The sequence below is a fragment of the Glycine soja genome, chromosome 17 (genome assembly GCF_004193775.1).
Source record: "Glycine soja cultivar W05 chromosome 17, ASM419377v2, whole genome shotgun sequence".
In the NCBI taxonomy this organism is placed as follows: domain Eukaryota; kingdom Viridiplantae; phylum Streptophyta; class Magnoliopsida; order Fabales; family Fabaceae; genus Glycine; species Glycine soja.
In genome coordinates this window covers 1742953-1762819 of record NC_041018.1, presented here as the reverse complement: position 1 = coordinate 1762819, position 19867 = coordinate 1742953, and the positions used below count along the sequence as shown (strand labels likewise).

Here is a 19867-nt window from a genome sequence, read left to right as displayed (position 1 = left end):
CTCTTAATAGGGTAAAATGTATTTTTAGTCACCCTTATAATCTCAATCTACATTTTTGGTCCCACCATTTCTAAATTCAAACATTTAGTTTCTTCCAATTTTTCAAACCTAAAAAGTTTGATCCTATGGTTAGTTAACTGCTAATTGAATATTCATAGATGAATATTATCTTTGATGTAACTTATTGGTGACTTAATGATTGAGTGTGTGTTTTTTCTTTCAAGATTTTTTTAGTTATATCTCTCATATTATTTTTCAAGTCAATTATTCTTCAACCACACAAGCGTCATGTCAGTAGTCTGGATAAGTATCGTGTTTTTACTAACAAGCCACATTATTATGGACATTTGTCCATGGACAATCAATTGATGGTAAGACAAAAAATGGCTAATGGATCAAGTGAGCTTCCGGTATTCTTATATGCATGACTTTGTAAATGATCCTTTTGTCCATAAAAGGTTGGAATGCAAAGCATCAGAATGGGTAAATAAAATTCCAACTATGTTGACACGCCAAACCCCACAAATCCATGACAAACTTTCTCTTGTTGTGAACATCCCAAATGTTTGGTAACCCATATTCTATATTCTGGGCAAGCATTCAAGCCATCATTATGGCATTGCCCAGGGCCCGGCTCAACACATTGGTAGCCCTAAAACGAGTTTTGAAATTGGACTTTTTTGTTGAAAAAAAAGAGAGTTGATGAGAGATTTTTTGATTCAAAATTAAAAGAAACGTGTAGTCGACAGACTTTTTGTTTCCAGTGTTGCCATGGTTAATAACAATTAATATCGACCATAGGACCTCACATATAGTAGTGCTAAGTATGAGCTGTGACCCTTGATAACATATATGTTTAATATACATATATTAATAACAAAAAATTTATTTTTTGATGGGCCTAAATAAGAGCTTGGACTGTTTTACTGTCTTACCTTTGGGTCGACCCTGCCACCGTCTCATAGTTAAGTTGGGTGTACCTTGGATAGTGTAATGGCATCTGAAAGTACCCACACCATTCTATGTCATGCAAGAAATTTGTCCCTCCAACTAAGTTTGGAAAAGACCCAATAGTCACTAATATCATACCTTCAACACTCTGTTTGGATAAAGTGACCCTCTTCTCTCTGCACTTTGTTGTTTGTCCATCATCTCTTTCGACATTACCTTGGATAATTCGGGTTTTAGGAAATTAGTTTGTGAAAATGTAAAAATAACACTCTTAAAAATGAATTTTTGGAACATTTATCCATTAATAAAATAAAATTCAGAACTTAATTTTTAGAAAGAGAGTACTTTTATAAGGAAAAAAAACATGGAAGAACGTACAAGTAAAAAAGAGATGCAAAAACACAATGTCATTTTTCTTCTAGCTTTTTGGGTTGAAGGGACAGCTCAACGTAGCCCATGAAGGAGAAGAAACAAAAAACATAACTGTAAGGAAAATACACTTCAACTAATAGAATTATTTATTATTTACTATATCGTTTAGTTAAAATACTAATCGACTAATTAATTTAATCTAATACTCTTATTAAAAAATAATCTAATACTCGCACAATTAATTTAATACACATTATAATAACTCCTATTTTTATTATTAAATAGCCTTTTAATATCACCCGTCTCTAAAATTCTAATTTTACACAATTTACAATTTATTCAATTTCATGGCATTCTCTCCAAAGACTAATTAAATACGAGTTCTTTAAATTTTTTAGTTTTGTTAGAATTATAATTCCATAAGTAACTGCAAACAAAAATACTGAAATATTAACAAAAATAATAATAAGAAAATGAGGAAAAAGACATGAAGTCACATTGAAAGTAATAACAAATCATGTTAAATCTGGGTCTTATTTTCGGGGACTGGCATAGGCATGCAAGAAAAATCCCGCCGGTTGTATATAAAATAATTTATTTTAATATTTATAATTTAACTTCTTAAGGTTGTGAAATTCATATTTATATTTGTATTGAAACAAATTAATTCAAATATTTTTAATAATAAATAAGTAAATATGTATTTTTTTTTATAAATATATAAGAAATTAACAATATTGTCCATATATTTTCACAATACATGTTAACATTTTACTTTTCTCACTATTCTTTCATGCATCGCATGTGTTTATGCTCTGGTATAATAAGAAAGAAATGAAATATAAATATAAGGTAATTAAAAAATAAGAGAAAATTAAAAGTTTTACTCTTTAGTCTCTAATATATTTAAATAACTAATTTTATAATAGTTAATACAGGAGTGTAAATTACTTCTCTTACCCATCAGTAAATAATTACAGATGAAAAAAAACTTGATTAGGAGAGGAAATTTCATTCAGATCCATTAAAGATGAAAATCATATTTTTAAAAGAAAATTAATCATCAATTTTATTGATGAACACCAATCTCATGGTTAAAAAAAAAAGAATAGTTTGGGATGCGAAAAGAAAAGGTTGGGGTAGAAGGGACTGAATCCAGTGGTAGATGAGGTGAAATGAGAGCATTGGTGAGAGTTGAGAGAGAGTGAGTTATGTTATCAATGTTATGGTGAAAGTGAAACCACAAGCAAAGCTGAAAGAGAAGCTATTCAGTGATTTTGATTCAGATCGTGTCTGTGTCTACAACCATGTACAGCGGCTCCAGCGACGGCGAAAGCCATGACGCTCCTCAAAATCAGAGGAAAATTCCGCCTGCATCCTCCATGCTATGGGTCCGCAATCTTCGCCGTTTCATCGGATCCGGCGCCGGTCTCGGATCCGAAGCCCTGATGGGTCCGTCTCTATTCTTCGCTCCATTATTTCACTTATTTTTTCTCCCAAACCCTAACCACACGTCTTTTCCCCTTTCGCAGAGCTTGAAACTAAGAGAATTTTGCTCGACATTTTTAAGGAAAAGCAGAAGAAAACCGCCGAAGCTGCTACAATTCCCACTTTCTACAAGAAGAAACCTGAAGATGGATCAATCAGTCATAGAGTTCAGAGATTGGCAAAGTATCGCTTTCTAAGGGTATATCATTTTCGGCTTCGTTGCTTAAACATTTTATATATTTTCTCATTCCTGCCGTGTTCAACAGAAACAATCCGATCTTTTGCTGAATGCTGATGATTTAGATGCAATGTGGATCTGCTTAAGAGAGAACTGCGTCATTGATGATGCTACTGGTGCAGAAAAGGTCTCCCATTTTCACATTTAATGTGACACGCACTCTGTATATCCTTCTATTTGTGTGCTATGATGGATTTTTGCTGAGACAATCTTATTTCTTTCATAGTCATAATTTAAATTTACCCTTATATCTATTTTGTCTATCGAAGTTGCTGTTGTTCATGTAATTTATAATTCGGCCAAGATTTTCACCTTGATAACCTCAAAGTTACTGTAACATTGTTTATTATGGATCAGGCTTGGCTTCTTTAGCTTTTTATACTATTTTTACAGCAATCCTAATCACACTTCCATTTGTTTCTTATAGATGAATTATGAAGACTTTTGCCACATTGCCTCTGTATGTACAGAACAAATAGGTCCTAAATGCCGGCGGTTTTTCAGTCCTTCAAACTTTATGAAGTTTGAGAAAGATGAGCAGGGCAGGATTGCCATTCTACCCTTTTACCTTTATGTGATGCGAACGGTAGGTCATCCGCCAACGTTTACTGTTTCATTGGTATTGCTATTTAATTCTTCTGAATACTTCAGTACGTATGCCGCAGTGTTTTGTTTCTTCATTAAAATTTATTGTGTTGTTTACACGTAATGTTCATGACAGCTGATCAATACTGGTTATGGTTATGCAGGTTTCACTTACGCAGGCAAGAATTGATATGAGTGAGCTTGATGAGGATTCTGATGGTTTCCTTCAGCCACATGTATGAATTCTTATTGTTATTAGTATTAGGCTTCCAATTGTTTTAAATTGAACAATCAGTTTGCTCTCTCATCTATTCATTTTTTTTGCTGTACATATATACATATCTATTCTGTTATAGAAAAGAATCACATATCATATTCAATTTTCTATGTTCACTTTTCCTCAAATAGCAGCATTTCACTGCTCTACTAGGCTTATTATGATTATCTAACCTTTATTTTAATAGCATGCATATAGTTCTTATGTTCTAACCTTAATTTTATACAGTGAGTAAACTCCTTTTTTTGGGCGTATTAGGTTTTTGAGAATTCTATCCTCTGGAGTGATTTATTTAGTATGCTCAATATAAAGCTGGGATTAAATTGTATTTGATCAATTTCTTACATTCTTATATAAAAAGATTAGGTTAGTGATTGTCACATCATCATCATCGTCATTATTATTATTATTATTATTTACTTTGCTCTTCAGGAAATGGAGGCCTATATACGAGGTTTGATACCCAACTTGGCACAGTTACGTGACATGCCAGCTGCCTTTGTTCAAATGTATTGTCGTATTGCTGCACACAAATTCTTCTTCTTTTGCGATCCTCATAGACGAGGTTTGCATGGCTGATATCTTTTAGTTGCTAAGTTTAGATGTTGCTTCATAGTTGTATTTCCTCTGTTTAGATTTCTGTGTTGTGACAAAAAATATTCTTTTTAAATTTTAGAATAATAAAATAGAAATTTATTGAGGTAAAACCAAAGGGGGCATAACTCATATAGCAGCTTTCCAATATGTTCTCTAAATAAAAGAAAAAACTGACAGAAAAGTAGGATTATATAAAGTAGTCCTCTTCAATGTTTTCATGGTAGTTTGTAAATTTTACAAGTTACAATTCACAATCCTATTATTTTCAATATTCATCTTGTAATAGATGATCCAAATATTGGAAGATGTTTAGCAATTGTTGATGAATTAAACTGTTGACCCTAGAAAGCTATTATATCCTTGGCAGAAATAAATCATTGAACTCAATTACCCGGAGAAAATCCCAATATTAAACATATTTGCTACTGAGATTAGTGGAGCATCTAATCAACATCTTGCTTGTCATATTTAGCATTCAAGAGAGCATATATTGCCTCTCTCCAACTGAGTTTTTCCATTTTCAGAATCTTACATATGCTGCTACCAATGAGAAAAATGAGACCTTGATGAAATACAAGCTTCCTAGATATTTTCCCACAGAATATACAGTCTCTGCCACAGGGTTTTATCAAATAAAAGCTATTGATGCTTAGATTCTAACCCCAATTCAATAAAGTTGATCACCATATTTTAAATTTTTGCACCATGAAACACGTTGAAGATAACATTGGCAGGTTATTATGGAATCTAATCAATAACTTATATTGGTGCTGCCATCCTGTCTGTTGCCTATTGCTTAATCATTTTTCCTGAGACAACGTTAAATTTTCCATTGATGGCAACAATTGTAGGCTTGTGAATTACAAATAAGTTTCTTGAATACCACCATGAATTACTGGTCATTAAGGGTTTGCAAGTAAAGTATATAAGCATTATATTTCATAGTTTGATTATTTCCTTTCATGAATGTTCAATTAGGTATTGTGTTGCAAATTTACTACTAATAATGCTTTAAGCACAAGGTAGGGTGCATTAACATACCTTGTTCATGTTATGATGTGAAAATGAAAAATTGTTCCAATTGGTGGTTTTGGTTCACAAAGTTGAGTAGTAAGGATCAATGAATGAGTAGCTAGGGCATGAGAGAATGTTGGCTGAGTCATATCTTAATCATATATATCTTTTAAATGTTTGTGCTCAGGTCAGTCACATGTGCTCAATCACATTTGCCTGATTGAATTTCAGCTAATCCAGAATATTTTTATCCCAATTGTACCATCAAAGTCTTGATAAATTTTGTTTCTTCTTGTAGGAAAAGCTTGCATCAAGAAAGTATTGCTTAGTAATTGTCTCCAGGAACTCATGGAGCTTCACCAGGTAGATTGCTAAGGGTGTGTTTGGTTTGCATTTTCATTTTCTGAAAACTGTTTTCATTTTCAAAAGATTAGAATTCTGAAAACATGTTTGGTTTGACTTCTTGTGTGCTCTGTTTTTTGTCGAAGGAGAGAAGCATGTGAAGGAAAGGAAGGAAATGTTTTTTTAGATTTGCTTAAAATTACATTCCTTGTCACCGCGTTTTCATTTTACCCAAAATGAGGTTCCTGTTCACTGAAAATGGGATTTTATTATTTCTATTTTTTGGTTCGTTTGGGAAAATATTTTTACTGAAAATGTTTTAAAAAATCCAACCAAACACATTTTTATTACCATTTTCTATTTTCAGTGAAAATGAAAACAGGTAACAACCAAACCAAACACCCCTAAAATTTTCTTAAGATCTTTGGAACCAAACACCATGTTATTCTGTTCTCCCCCTCTCTCTGCTGGTTCATATTGTCATGGACCTTCTGGTGCTTATCCTTTAATGTATTACCTCACATGATTAATTTGCTTTGTTTAAGATAATACTGTGAACTGTATTTTGTTCTAACTCCATATAAGCTAGAGCTCTATTTGAGTATGCTGTTGTGTATTTCAGGAAAGTGAAGAAGAAGTCACAGACACAGAGCAAGCCGAAAACTGGTTTTCTTTGACTTCTGCTCAACGCATATGTGGTGGGTTATCTATATAGTTTTAGGATTCAGACTCATTTACCTACTGCTTCCATCTTTGCTTGTTTGTATACATTTGAATGGGTAGTGCTAAGGAACTTCCTTATCAAATTTTACTAAGTTTCTTATTAAACTCATATGTGGACAGGCCTAAATTTCTTGATGAATTGAAATTATGAATATAATTGCCGTTAAAACTATTTCCTATAAGTTTTATGTTTATGTTTATTCCTGATTTTTCTGCAGACATGTTTCTTGCTCTTGATAAAGATACAAATGGGACATTAAGCAAGCAGGAGCTGCGAGAATATGCAGATGCAACTCTGGCTGACATTTTTATCGAGAGAGGTAAAAATTATTACCATAATACCCTTTTCAGATCTGGTGTAAATTTTGGCACATATTTACCATTGGCACGAACATCTATTTGCATGTTCTGTCTCGTTGACAGTTTGATACTCGTTGTCTTCGTAAATAAATGACTAAAACAACTGCACTTCCTATAGTATATGATGAACATGTTCGTCGTGGAAAGAGTGGTGGTGGAAATGCCCGAGAGATGGATTTTGAGAGTTTCCTGGACTTTGTTCTGGCTTTAGAAAACAAAGACACCCCAGAAGGCTTGACTTACTTGTTTCGATGCCTTGATCTTCAAGGGAGGGGTTACCTCACTACAGCTGATGTTCACTCCCTTTTCAGGTAAACTGCTTCTGTTGGTATACTAATATTTATTAAGTACCTCATTCTTCTGCTAGTATTTGTTTTCTTTACTATTTTTCTTGGGCTCTTTGCTTTTAACTTGCATGTGGTATTGATATTAGTTTTTTACACAATAAAGTTGTCAAACTTCTAAACCAGTAATGATTATTTAATGCTATTATTGGAAGAATAGAAGGGGAGCATCTAGAAGGCAAGATGTTGCCTGATACAATCTTCCTATAGAGAAGAACTGTTGTTTCCTGCTTGCAGTGCTTCAGCAAGTACTGTAAGTCTCAAATAGACAGTGACACATTAGTTATAAGATGGAACCCACGGAGATTTTTGACGTCCCTTACCTGGCCATGTGATTCAATGCTCATATAATTTGACATTGTTACTTCAACTTTTCACTGACTGACCCTTTTCTTGTGAAAACAGAGATGTACACCATAAATGGATTGAGGGTGGCAACTACGAACTTTGTATCGAAGATGTAAGGGATGAAATCTGGGATATGGTTAAGCCAGCAGATCCACTCAAGATAACATTGGCAGACCTACTGGCCTGCAAACAGGGTGGAACTGTAGCCAGCATGCTCATAGATGTACGTGGTTTCTGGGCTCATGACAATAGAGAAACTCTTCTCCAGGAGGAAGAACCAGAAGAAGAATAACTCTGGTCGGAGACTTGCTAACATAAAACTGCTGCCTCGGATACTTTTCAACTTAGGATTCCTCACAAGATGTAACACAGCTCATATGTTTGAATTATTAAATGTGGAATTAGTTGTTTGTTGTCATGTTAACTGTAAAAACATCATAAATTAGTGTGTATGTAGTATAGCCATGGGTTCAAAGTTCGATCGTAAACTGTAGCCAAATGCTTATGATTGGATATAAAGTAATGATATTGCTTTGTTATCTATGCTAAGTGATGTCTTTTTTTTTTTTTTTGAGGGAAATGCTAAGTGATGTCTACTACCTATTCATTTGCATTTTAAGGGGAATCTGACAATAAATTGAAATGCTATAAAATTGACCCCCCCCCAGCAGTCCTTTAAAAAAGAACCTGTACAATAAATCAAAATTAAACACCTCTAAGTTTTCTTTCGCTTCAATTACGTATTCAGCTGAAGCAGGAATAGTCTTTTATTAAATTAATCTTTATTGGAAATTGTCTAGGGGTTGGGCAATGGGCACCCCTTGTGCTCCAACTCGGTCCTTACTATCATTTAAAAAATTCGTTACTGATTTTTTTTAAATAGTTAATCTTTATTAAGATTTTTTACATTCTTTTTTTTAATAGGATTTATTATCTTTTTAATCCCTATACTTTTTTAGATTTATATTTTTAATCTCTAAACTTTTTAATTTTGTTTTTAGTTCGTTAATTTTTATTTTATCCTTACTTTTAATTCTTTTAAAGGATTAAAAGAAAGAACACAAAAAAGTTAAAGGACTAAATATGAAAAAATATTATAGGATTAAAAATATATAAAAAGTTCATGGAGTAAAAACAAAACTTTTAAAAAATTGAAGGACTAAAAAATTATAAACTCTTATATTTTAAAAGTTTTTAATTGGATTTTTTTAATTTATAAACTATTTCGAATTGAGTTTTTGACCATATTTTTTTAATTTGTAAACTATTTTGAATTGAGTTTTTGACCATATTTTCATTAGATTCTGTTACATATAGGTCTGATCGACACCATTGAGTCACAATTTTTTTATAATCAACATATCAATGATATGGGATTCTTTTGAAGCACTTTACTGGCAGAGGGCTCTCATCAAGCACTATTGGAGACAACTAATGTTGAGAAAATATGGTGTTTGGAGTTTTTTATTTTGTTTTTTTTAACATTTTTGGCGATTTTAGTCTGCTAGAAAAATTGAAGTAGTTAAAAACCGCCAGGAGCTTAAACAGAAAATCTTTAAGCGCAAATTCTGCACACACAAAAATCCACGTGATAAAAACACTATAGAAGTAGTTAGTTTTTTTTTTTTTTTAAATAAGTGCAGACTGCAAACGACCGTCTCATTTGCATTTCTAAAAAAATGGACATTTCCATTTTGATGAATGAACATCAAACACGTGGATTGAAATAATCACGTGGCCACAAAATTATAAAAAACAAAGCAAACAAAAATGTTCATCAAGCATGCCATTATCAGGAATTTCTCTGCATATACAATGAAGAATCTAAAATAGGCAGTTAGGCACCAAATAACAAAATACATCGCACACCACCAAATTGCCTTTCCGTCTTGACTCCCAAAATCTCTATAAGTGTTATATGAAGAATGAGCAAGTTTGATGGAACACAGCCCGCCGTTGCATCCTGGCTCATGACACCTAAGGTTTCAACCCTTGACTGTATATGCTACATAAAAAACAAATATGAACCAAATCATAATAGCATCAGCAGTCAATAATTGAAGACATTTGCATAAAAACAAAGCAATCATGTCAATTTGTTTACTGGCGTGTTATTCAAGTTTCCTGCATGTTGAATCACAAGTCCAGGATGAAGGCATGCTTGATATGCATAAGAGAGAGTGAAAGGTTAAGAAATGGTTGGGGAAGAAAGGCCAAGCCCGAGGTTGTAGAACGGAACCAAGAGCTTCAGATCCTTCAAACATATTGGACAATTATGACATTGAATCACAGTCCAAATCACCTTCCTCACCACCTCTAGTCACTGCTTCATTGCTACCATTTCATCCCTCAAAGAGGCCATGTGCAAATTAAAGGCAGATGCAATATGAACACACGTTATAGCTGTGTTGTGTGTTCCTTACTTTCCCAATCATGGAGTAGCAAAGTTACTTGTCCAACTACATCCAGTGAAATCCTTTCCTTCCATACCCTTTCTCAACTTCTTGGCATCATCCCATTTTTCAACTGTAGCATATATGCTAGAAAGAAGAGAACAATAACCCGTTGTATCAGTCTCCAGCTTAATGCAATGCTGGACAGCTATTTCCCCGAGCTCCACATTATTGTGTAATCTGCAGGCAAGAAGTAGAGCTCCCCAAACACCAGCATTTGGTTGCATTGGCATATTCAGTATAAGTTTGTATGCTTCATCCAGATATCCTGCCCTCCCAAAGAGATCAACCATGATGCCATAATGATCAATTGAAGGCACAAGTCCGTAGTCCTTCATGGAGTTAAAGCACTGGTAACCTTTTTCAACCAATCCAGCATGATTATAAGCAGTTAGGAGTCCAGTGTAGGTGACTAAATTAGGACCAATACATTCTGCAAGCATCTGTTCAAATAACTTGATTGCATCAGATGCCTTTCCATTTATTCCACATCCATATATCATTGCAGAATATGCAACCAAATCCCTCTTTCTCAGGTTATGGAATAGCTCATATGCCTTGTCAATGCTTCCACACTTTGCATACAAGTCAATTAAAGCAGTAGCCAAATGATCATCCAATACAATTCCAAAGTCATTCATATGTGACTCAATCCACCACCAATGTTCCAGATCCCCCAATTGTGAGCATGCTGATATAACACTAGCCAAAGTCATCTTATCTGGATGTACGTATATATCCTGTTTAAGCATATCATTAAATAGTTCAAGGGCTTCCTTGGGTTTGCTATTTTGAGCATAACAAGCTATCATAGCATTATATGAGAGCAAATCTTTGTGATCCATCTGGTCAAAGAGCTTACGAGCAGAGTCAACATCCCCACCCTTTGAATAGCCAGCAATCATTGTTATCCAAGAGACGCAGTTCCTCCTAGGCATTGTGTCAAAAAATTCTCTTGCTGACACCAAGCTTCCACAATCAATGAAACCAGCGATCATTGCATTCCAGGAGGACAGGTTCCTCTCTGGCATTCGTTGAAACAAAGTACACGCCTGACCCACGTTTCCTGCTTTGGCATATCCAGAGATCATAGAGTTCCAAGATATGACATCCTTCCCAGGAATCTCACTAAACAAATATTGAGCCTCATCCAAGTTACCAGCTTTTACATATCCAGACAACAAAGAATTCCATGAAACCACACTTTTATTAGCCATTTCATCGAACACCTTTCGAGCAGTCCCCATGTCACCGATTTTCGAATACAAATCAAGAAGGGCAGTTTGTACATAAACACAAGTGTTAAATCCAAAAACATGAACTTGTCCATGAATTGACATGCCACACAACATGTCATGAATCCTAGCACATGACTTGAGTGCAGAGGATACAGCATGTGAAGTTGGACACAAGCTCGTCCTGTGCATTTGAACATAGAGAGAAACAGCTTCAGTGAATAGACACTTTTGAGAGAAGAATCGAATCACACAACCCCACGAGAAGGAATCTGGAATGTGCAAATGATGAAGCATCGAGTAGGCATAGTTTGCCATAGTTCTGTAGTTAGTAACATCCCAAAGAAGCATGCGATGGATTAAAAGTGGTCGAAGAAAGGTAAAACCATTGATCAATATGTGGGCATGGATTTGCTTTGCCTGCTTCACTGTTGAACATTTTTTCATCAATGTTATCAATTTTGTAGCTGCCATTTAATTTAAGCTTTTTTGGGTTTTCTTTATAATAGAAGCTTGTAATTCTAACTACTCATTCTCAACCAAAGCAAAACCATGTTAATGCTATAGTTGGTCTTCTTCCTCAGCATTTCCTTTCACTGGCAGTTTGTAAACAACAATTATTGGATTTTATTGTTTTCGATAACGTTAACACCGACACAAACACCTGTTAATCCCAAATTATAACACAATCAATGGGATTTTATTGTTAGCATGAAGATGTGGATACACAGATCAATGAATTATAAATTAATGAACATTGTTAGTTAATTATTAAACGAGAGATATGAATGGATAGCAAAGGAGCAGCCCCTGAATTTTAAAACAATTTATTTTATTTATGTTGTAAAATTTGTTTAATTTTAATGAAAAAAAAGTGACTCATTTTCTCCTTATCGGGGAAGAAGTTTTATCCCAAAAAATCTGGACCTTATTTTTCTCCCTAAATCAACAATATTCTATCTTAACGTATCCAAGCAAAGTGATAAAAGAAAGGACAGCTCCGATATAATTTTGATGTTTTCATAGAATAGAACACCCGTGGCCGTGTAGAAGATGAAAATAAATTGTACTACAGCTCCAATCCAAGAACAGTCCTTTACTCTCTCTGGGTCTACCAAGTCCCGAGACAACTGACCCCACAAATCACCACTTTGCATTCAAGCCAAATTAATCATAATGATTAATAACGTATTAACCTCCACACTACTTTTAAGTAAATATTAAAAATAAAAACTATTTATGGTCAAAGAATAAAAAAAATCATAACTATCATAATTTTACACGTTTTAATAATTTTTTTCTTTTAGTTATTTATTCAATATAATGCTTAACATTTTCCTTTTTAGCAATTGAAAATATTTTTTATTAAAAATATAAACCTTTTTATTTACTGATATATGTAATATGTTAAAGTATTTGACAAATAAAAGTGAAAAATATTGTAAAAGCATTTAGAGTTACATTAGTTAAATTCTGGACTCAACGGTAACTTGGAAAGCAAAGCATAAAACAGTAGTAGCGTAGGTGGTAACGTATCCAACCAAATCCTTCTTATGCGGACCTGACACTGACACTGTGCTAACGTGCGCATCCTCTCTCTGTCTGTCATCTTCAGTCCCTTGCAGCTAATGTTTCTTTCTTTCTTCATTGAACACACATATCCTAATCCGACGTCGTTTCTCAAACACAGCTGTGCTGTGCAGGGTTACCTTTTCCCTTTCCCCTTTTGCTCTCATTATTGGCAACCACTCTTCCAGGCTGGCTGACGTCATAATGTGCCTTCCCTTTTAGGGTTTTTACTACTTACTTCTCCATCTCTCCGGTTTTTTCTTCTTCCTTTCATCAACATGTTTGGCTTTTCTCGTCGCCGTATGAAACTTGGAAGGTGAATAAAACCCTTTCTTTTCTTCAATCACTTGATTGATTTGGTAACATAACATTGGTTTGTTTTTCACTTCAGATTGAAGGTGCAGCTTTCTGAGGCCAATCCCGGAACCAGAACTCCCGTCAGACCCCCAAAACGGAACGGAACGGAAATTGGAGATGCAGCTGGAGGGTCTAGTGGTCATTCTGATGAAGTTGATTGCCAGCCTTCAACTGAGATAACTAGTTGTGGCAGCTCAGAGAACTGGATGGTCTTGTCTATTGCCGGGGATAAACCCATTCCTAGATCCAATGTCTGTCTTTTTCTGCAACTATTATTACTTGTGTCTTTCAAGGTTTTAAAAAAAAAAGACTCAATTGTTGTTCTTCATTGTGAATTATGTATGAGTAGCATGCAGCAGCAGTCATTGGGAATAAGATGATAGTCGTGGGCGGCGAATCCGGGACTGGATTGTTGGATGACGTGCAGGTATAAGTGGGAGATTCTTGCTCAGATTTAACTAATTACTTGCTTGTTGCTTCATCTCAACAAAACTGGGTTTTATCCATTTTTACTGTCAGGTGCTGAATTTTGATAGATTTTCGTGGACCACCGCATCGTCAAAGCTTTACTTGTCTCCCAGCAGTCTGCCACTGAAAATTCCAGCGTGCAAGGGCCATAGTTTGGTACTTATGTCCTATTAGCAACATGTTCTTAGCACCCTGGGCATATCAATCGTTTTTTTATTTAGTGTTCTTGAAAATTCTCTCCTCTTTTTTCACTATCACATTTGGCATTGCTTCTTTGTGCAAGACATGGAATAACATGTCTCTCAAAAGTTGAAAAGGCAAATCATGGGCCCCCAGTGCACCCTTGTGCGTCCATGCATACTATTCATCAGCAACAAACAAAACTGTTCTGTTTAATAATGATATGCTCAATCAGATCTCATTGCATTACCCTTTGATCCGACAAAGCAAGTGGAGGAACTAGTATCAAGACTTTGGTGTGGCCCACACCAAATTAATTGTATATGATATGGAAATTTTGGGTGGATTCTCCAACTTTGAACATAAAGTTCATAGGAAGAGATATGAGAGAAAAAATTAAAAAGGGAAATTCATCAGGAATATGGTTCAAAGTAGTAAATAGAAACTTGACAGTGAGGAACAAGAAAAGTACCTGATAGGGACTTGAATCCAAGTCCCTTGTAGTACCATAGCTACTTGACTAATTAAATACACTCTTATACTTGAGCTTTGTATCAATTTAATATTTCCCCTAATCAAGTGTTTTGCGTTTAACAGCCTTTTGTTTTAGTTTTATAATAATAATTGATGATGATTTGTGTCTTATTTCAAGTCTCTTACACTTACGTGATGATAAATTGACAAGGTATCCTGGGGGAAAAAAGCACTGCTCATTGGAGGGAAAACAGACCCAGGAAGTGACAGAATTTCAGGTTCAATTCATGTTTCTCTACATGTAATAGTTCTGTCCTGTTTATTGTTGTGAAAGTGTTCTGATTATAATTTTGGTGTTTGTCTAGTATGGGCATTTGATACAGAGACAGAGTGCTGGTCACTCATGGAGGCCAAGGGGGACATACCGGTAGGAAATTTTGTTTCATAACAGTGCAAATGCTGCAGTGATAGAAATCGCTCTTGTGCAATGTTGCTGTTGATATGCTACGAACTGTGATATTATATTAAATATTTTTGCTTCATCATATTAAATCTCGATAATAATTATTGGTTAATTAAAATGTAAAAATAAATAAATAAAAGAACCAGGTCATGAATTATGATTGATGACTTTCCAGTGGGTGAAACACTTTGTATCTTGATCAAATTGATATAGTCACACTTGACAAGCATGTAAGTCTCATATTACATTTGAATTCTGTTTAGTTACATTATCAGAAAGTCAAGACTCAATAGCATAAACAATTGTAGAGAAATGATATAGAAACAAAACCTGTAATTGCACCTTTACTAGAACTAACATATCATCCTTTGTTTTCTTCAATCAAAATCTCTGTATGGACTTTGACACCTTGAGATTTATATCATAGACCTAGGCAGTACTGAACAAAGGGTTTGTTCCTGGCAGGTTGCTCGCAGTGGTCATAGTGTTGTTAGAGCGAGCTCTGTTTTAATATTGTTTGGTGGTGAGGATGCAAAAAGGAGGAAATTGAATGATCTACATATGTTCGATCTCAAGTCCTTAACATGGCTTCCACTTCACTACACGTAAGTGATTAAAAAGAAAAAGTTGGACTTAGTTTTGATTATCTAGTCATAATCACCCAATATCCTGATATTATGTCGCCTTTGAAATTGTATTATTTGCAGGGGAACAGCACCTTCTCCAAGATTCAACCATGTAGCTGCTCTTTATGATGATAAAATTCTTTATATATTTGGAGGATCATCAAAATCCAGGACCTTAAATGATTTATATTCACTTGACTTTGAAACTGTGAGTGAGCTCTGTAGGTCCAAATGTGTCAATGGTCTATACAGAAATAACATGCAGTATAACTGCTTGATTTCTCCACAGTGCAAATGAATTCTTCATAAACCATTTAATTTGATAAAAATATATATATATTTCTTCAGATGGCATGGTCACGAGTGAAGATGCGAGGTTTTCATCCGTCACCTAGAGCTGGTTGTTGTGGTGTCCTTTGTGGTACTAAATGGTATATCACAGGTGGTGGAAGCCGGAAAAAAAGTATGTTTTATAATGGAAAAAGCATTTGTTCATGATATTAAACCTGCTATTTATTTGTGTGTTTTGAACGTCTGCTATGTTTCAACTTTGGAGTAATAATTTATACATTGGCCTGAAGTGTTTTGCTCTGCTTACTGTATCATACTTGTTACTCTTGCCTTTCTTTTCAAGTGTTATGCTGTTGGTTGTATAAACTTTGTCAGCATTTCTCTTTTTAAAGTTTATTGAGCAATATTTAACTGGAGAAACGATACTTTTATAGGGAAAAAAAATCTGATGGTGTAGTGAATTCTGACTATAATGGAAAGAAGGACAAACAGAATATCATACAAACTTGCATCAAGTTTTTTACCCTTGGTTCAAAGTGATCTAGCTGAAGTTATATGTAATATATTAGCTTGGAAGAAAATTTGTTAAGTAGTTTTACTTGTTAGTATTGATGCTTTTTTATGCATTAAACAATGGTCTGTACATTATTTCATTTCATACTCTACAAACTTGCCTTGTTCTATTTGTTTTTCAACATTCCTTTCTTCTACATTCCAGGACACGGAGAGACTGTGATATTTGATATTGTAAAAAATGAATGGTCTGTGGCAATCACTTCGCCTCCATCTTCTATCACTACAAACAAGGCATGCCTATTATTCATCTGCTGTCACCTACTTGCCTCACTACTTTCTATAATGGAAGAAGCATTTCTAGATGCCTTATATTTTGTATGCATGGCCATCCTTTCTTCATGATAAATTGAAACTATGTTTATAAGATCTGTTGAATTACCAGGGTTTCAGCATGGTACTCGTGCAGCACAAGGAAAAGGATTTTCTTGTTGCATTTGGGGGATCCAAAAAAGAGCCATCAAATCAGGTTTGACAGAAAGTATGAAGTTAATATTTGAGTTCATTCTTTAACCTTTTTCTTCTTGACCTCAAATCAGGTAGAGGTGTTGATAATGGAAAAGAATGAATCAGCACTAGGGAGACAATCAGCTCCCAGTAAATGTTCAGCATCTGTACTACTTGAAAAACATTCATCATCCACTAGATTGGCCCCCCAACTTAATGATTGTTCTCAACGTTTAGTTGACTCAGTTGCTAGACAAAATCTAGCTTCTGCAATTGAACATGGTTCCGGCAGGAGATCTCTATCAGAATCCCTGGTTGTTGATCCCAATTTTCCCCCAACCAACACCTCCCTTCGTAAGCAATTTGATCACGATGAAGAATACAATACTGATCTCAAGATGGACAAGAACTCAGATGAAAATTCTTTCCCTCGGGTAAACCATTTTTTTATTATTAACCTTGTTTTCTAATATAAAAACACTTATTGGACACCCCGAAGCATTGGATGCTTCTTTGAATATAATGTGTTTCTAAAGCATGATGGACCCTCCGTAGGCATTTTACCTAATACATATCTATCTGCATCTTGTTTCAACATGCATAAATATAAATGAGATTTTTCTATATCATGTACTTGCAATGGAGATTGTCTGATTTTATTAACCCTCCATTGTCAACATATTTCTAACACATGCAAACACACATTTATGTAATCAGGGTCTTCGTTGATTATGTCACAACATTTGGGTATTTTGGTCATACCCTATGTTCTTCCATATACAAGCTCCTATGCCTTGTTCCTTTCGAGATAATAAGCTCTCACTAGTTGCATTAAGGGAAAAACAATTAAATCATAATTTAAACATTCAGATGTCTGAACTCTATATTTTAATGAACAAGTTGTAATAGAAATTTATATATCATTACAATTCCAATTCATATTTGCATGAATAGCATAGAATGCTTGTAGTGAACTGTTTAGGGTGCAAGTAAGGTTTCCTAGAAAGAAAAAATGTCATATTTCTATACTGGGGGTATTTTGCCGATGCTGGCATCTTTAATTGCACTTAGATCAAATAGATGATATTTTATAATTTTTGAAAGTCCATTGTCAAAACTAGGTATTCTAATGTTAAAAACATCTCAAGTCTCAACTCATGCTAATATTAACAATAATTCCTATTCCAATCTTCATGCTAATATCTATGACAAAAAAATAACGAATATGATATTTTTTTATTTGTGATGCATTCCAGGCAGTAGATCACAGAACAAACGAAAATGACCATGGTAAACAGATGAATAGTAGTGGAGCCAAGAACATTACGGAGGAACAACAGGCACTGTTATCTGGAATTCCAATCCAACAAAACCTAGTATTTGAAAATGACATGCTAGAAAGTGATAACGTGTCATTTACTGAAAACATTAAATCAGGATCACTGACTACTTCAAATGTCTATCATTGCTATGAAAGTAAATTGGCTTCCCTGATAAGGAAAAATGGAATTCTGGAGGGACAATTAGCAGCTTCCTTAGCAAGCAAAGAAGCCGCAGAGAAAAGTTTGGCATCTGTTCTCAAAAGTAGACAGGAAATGGAGAGGAAATTGGCGGAATCACATAAGGAGATGGAATTGATGAGAGAGAAGCTGACCAGTCTAGAGTTGGCCCAGGAAGAGGCCAACAACCTATCAAACATTGTGCACTCTGACAATGTACGGCTTGAGCATGATGTGGCCTTCCTCAAGGCTGTTTTAGATGATACACAGAAGGTACATGTACATATTTGATGCGAAGCTCCTGCATACCTGTATACATTGTATACATGGTTATTTTATGATTGATTTATTTAAATTTGTTGTAGGAGTTGCACTCAACAAGAGGAGTTATTGCAGGAGAAAGAGCAAGAGCATTCCAACTACAGGTACATGTTTGGCTTCAGCTAATCTAACCTTTTCATATGTCAAATCCCATATATGATGAATGTTTCTACTTATCTGGGTCCGGTCCGGTGATTACGTTATAATGTTTTGACCAAACTTCCTTGGACTTGTCATATGTGTTGTACAGTATGAAGTTTTTCATCTCAAACAGAGATTGCAATCAATGGAAAATCGAGCATCTACTACACCGAGAAAACCGTTCCATGTGCAGTGAGGTGATGTTTGTTTGAAGTTGCTTATTCCACTTAATTCGATGTGTACATATATTTGAACCAATGAATCACCGTTAGTAGTTCTTCTGGAAGGTTCTAAAAGTGAGAGCAACTTGTTTTAGAATGTCAAGTAAATTATTGATAAGAAAATTAATGTTTAATATTACGTATTCATGCATTGGATATTATTTTGTTTATTTTCTTATCATTGACTAAAATTATTTATTTTACTTATTTACTTTACAAGACTCAAATTCTTTCTTAAATTATGTACTTTCAACTTTTTTTCTTCTTCCATTACATCCAAACTTACCTATAGTGTAAACCTATGTGAATGCAAGATTAGTATGTAAAATTATTCACTAAAGGTGAAGCTCTTGGAATTTTTTTGTACAAGTCTGTTATTATTATTATTATTATTATTGACGAAAGATGGTTCAAAAGTATGTTATGAATATTTTACTAAACATGTATTTTAATTTTATGAATAATGAATAGTCAAAGCCTCTAAGAATGCACTAAACTCTCTGTCGATTTAAAAATAACAAATTAAAAGCATTGAGCTGGAAGAGAGGTGCAAATGCAATGAAAGAGAGAAAGAGACCGAGAGGATGCGCATGTTAGCAAGCACAATGTGAGTGGCAGTGTCATGTCATTGTTTTGGCTCCGTATAACATGGATTTTGGTTGGGATGGCCTACGGTTGTTTATTATTATATTTATAGCTGGTTTGTAAGTTAGTGTTGGCAAGTTGTTAAGTGACTTTAATGGAATCACCAGTTTTTTAATGTACATCCTTGGAAGACTTTTTTCAGTGGATCTACAAATCTTCAAGGATCGAAGAACAAACCTTTAAAGTACACTAAGGATGATCATTTTTCAGTTATGATGTAAAAGACATTTCACTCAGTTAATTTATAATTTTTTTACTAGTGAAA

The 19867-nt window shown here is 34.5% G+C and overlaps 3 protein-coding genes and 1 non-coding gene across 4 annotated transcripts; 3 read left to right on the top strand and 1 right to left on the bottom strand.

Annotated features, from left to right (window-relative positions):
• Positions 1 to 2404: 2404 nt before the first annotated feature.
• LOC114393819 (probable serine/threonine-protein phosphatase 2A regulatory subunit B'' subunit TON2) lies at positions 2405 to 8188 on the top strand. Its single transcript, XM_028355277.1, has 11 exons — positions 2405 to 2775; positions 2856 to 3010; positions 3078 to 3176; positions 3477 to 3635; positions 3799 to 3870; positions 4344 to 4476; positions 5821 to 5885; positions 6487 to 6562; positions 6806 to 6907; positions 7066 to 7258; positions 7697 to 8188. The coding sequence occupies exons 1-11, from the start codon at positions 2631 to 2633 to the stop codon at positions 7929 to 7931; spliced, it is 1434 nt and encodes a 477-aa protein (XP_028211078.1). The 5' UTR covers positions 2405 to 2630; the 3' UTR covers positions 7932 to 8188.
• LOC114394313 lies at positions 7454 to 7571 on the top strand. Its single transcript, XR_003662718.1, has one exon. It is a non-coding gene; the product is annotated as a small nucleolar RNA snoR104 (small nucleolar RNA).
• A 1213-nt stretch (positions 8189 to 9401) lies between the features above and the next one.
• LOC114392904 (pentatricopeptide repeat-containing protein At4g22760-like) lies at positions 9402 to 12036 on the bottom strand. The gene is made up of 2 exons (XM_028354157.1): positions 9744 to 12036; positions 9402 to 9644 (listed from the first exon to the last, which is right to left on the bottom strand). Exon 1 carries the CDS (start codon positions 11799 to 11801, stop codon positions 10071 to 10073), a length of 1731 nt encoding a protein of 576 aa, XP_028209958.1. The 5' UTR covers positions 11802 to 12036; the 3' UTR covers positions 9402 to 9644; positions 9744 to 10070.
• An 827-nt stretch (positions 12037 to 12863) lies between these two features.
• LOC114393679 (acyl-CoA-binding domain-containing protein 4-like) lies at positions 12864 to 19168 on the top strand. The gene is made up of 15 exons (XM_028355073.1): positions 12864 to 13212; positions 13288 to 13504; positions 13603 to 13680; positions 13773 to 13877; positions 14587 to 14653; positions 14741 to 14802; positions 15304 to 15443; positions 15546 to 15672; positions 15813 to 15927; positions 16474 to 16562; positions 16714 to 16797; positions 16868 to 17209; positions 18032 to 18547; positions 18640 to 18699; positions 18846 to 19168. The coding sequence occupies exons 1-15, from the start codon at positions 13175 to 13177 to the stop codon at positions 18930 to 18932; spliced, it is 2127 nt and encodes a 708-aa protein (XP_028210874.1). The 5' UTR covers positions 12864 to 13174; the 3' UTR covers positions 18933 to 19168.
• The last annotated feature ends 699 nt before the right edge of the window (positions 19169 to 19867 follow it).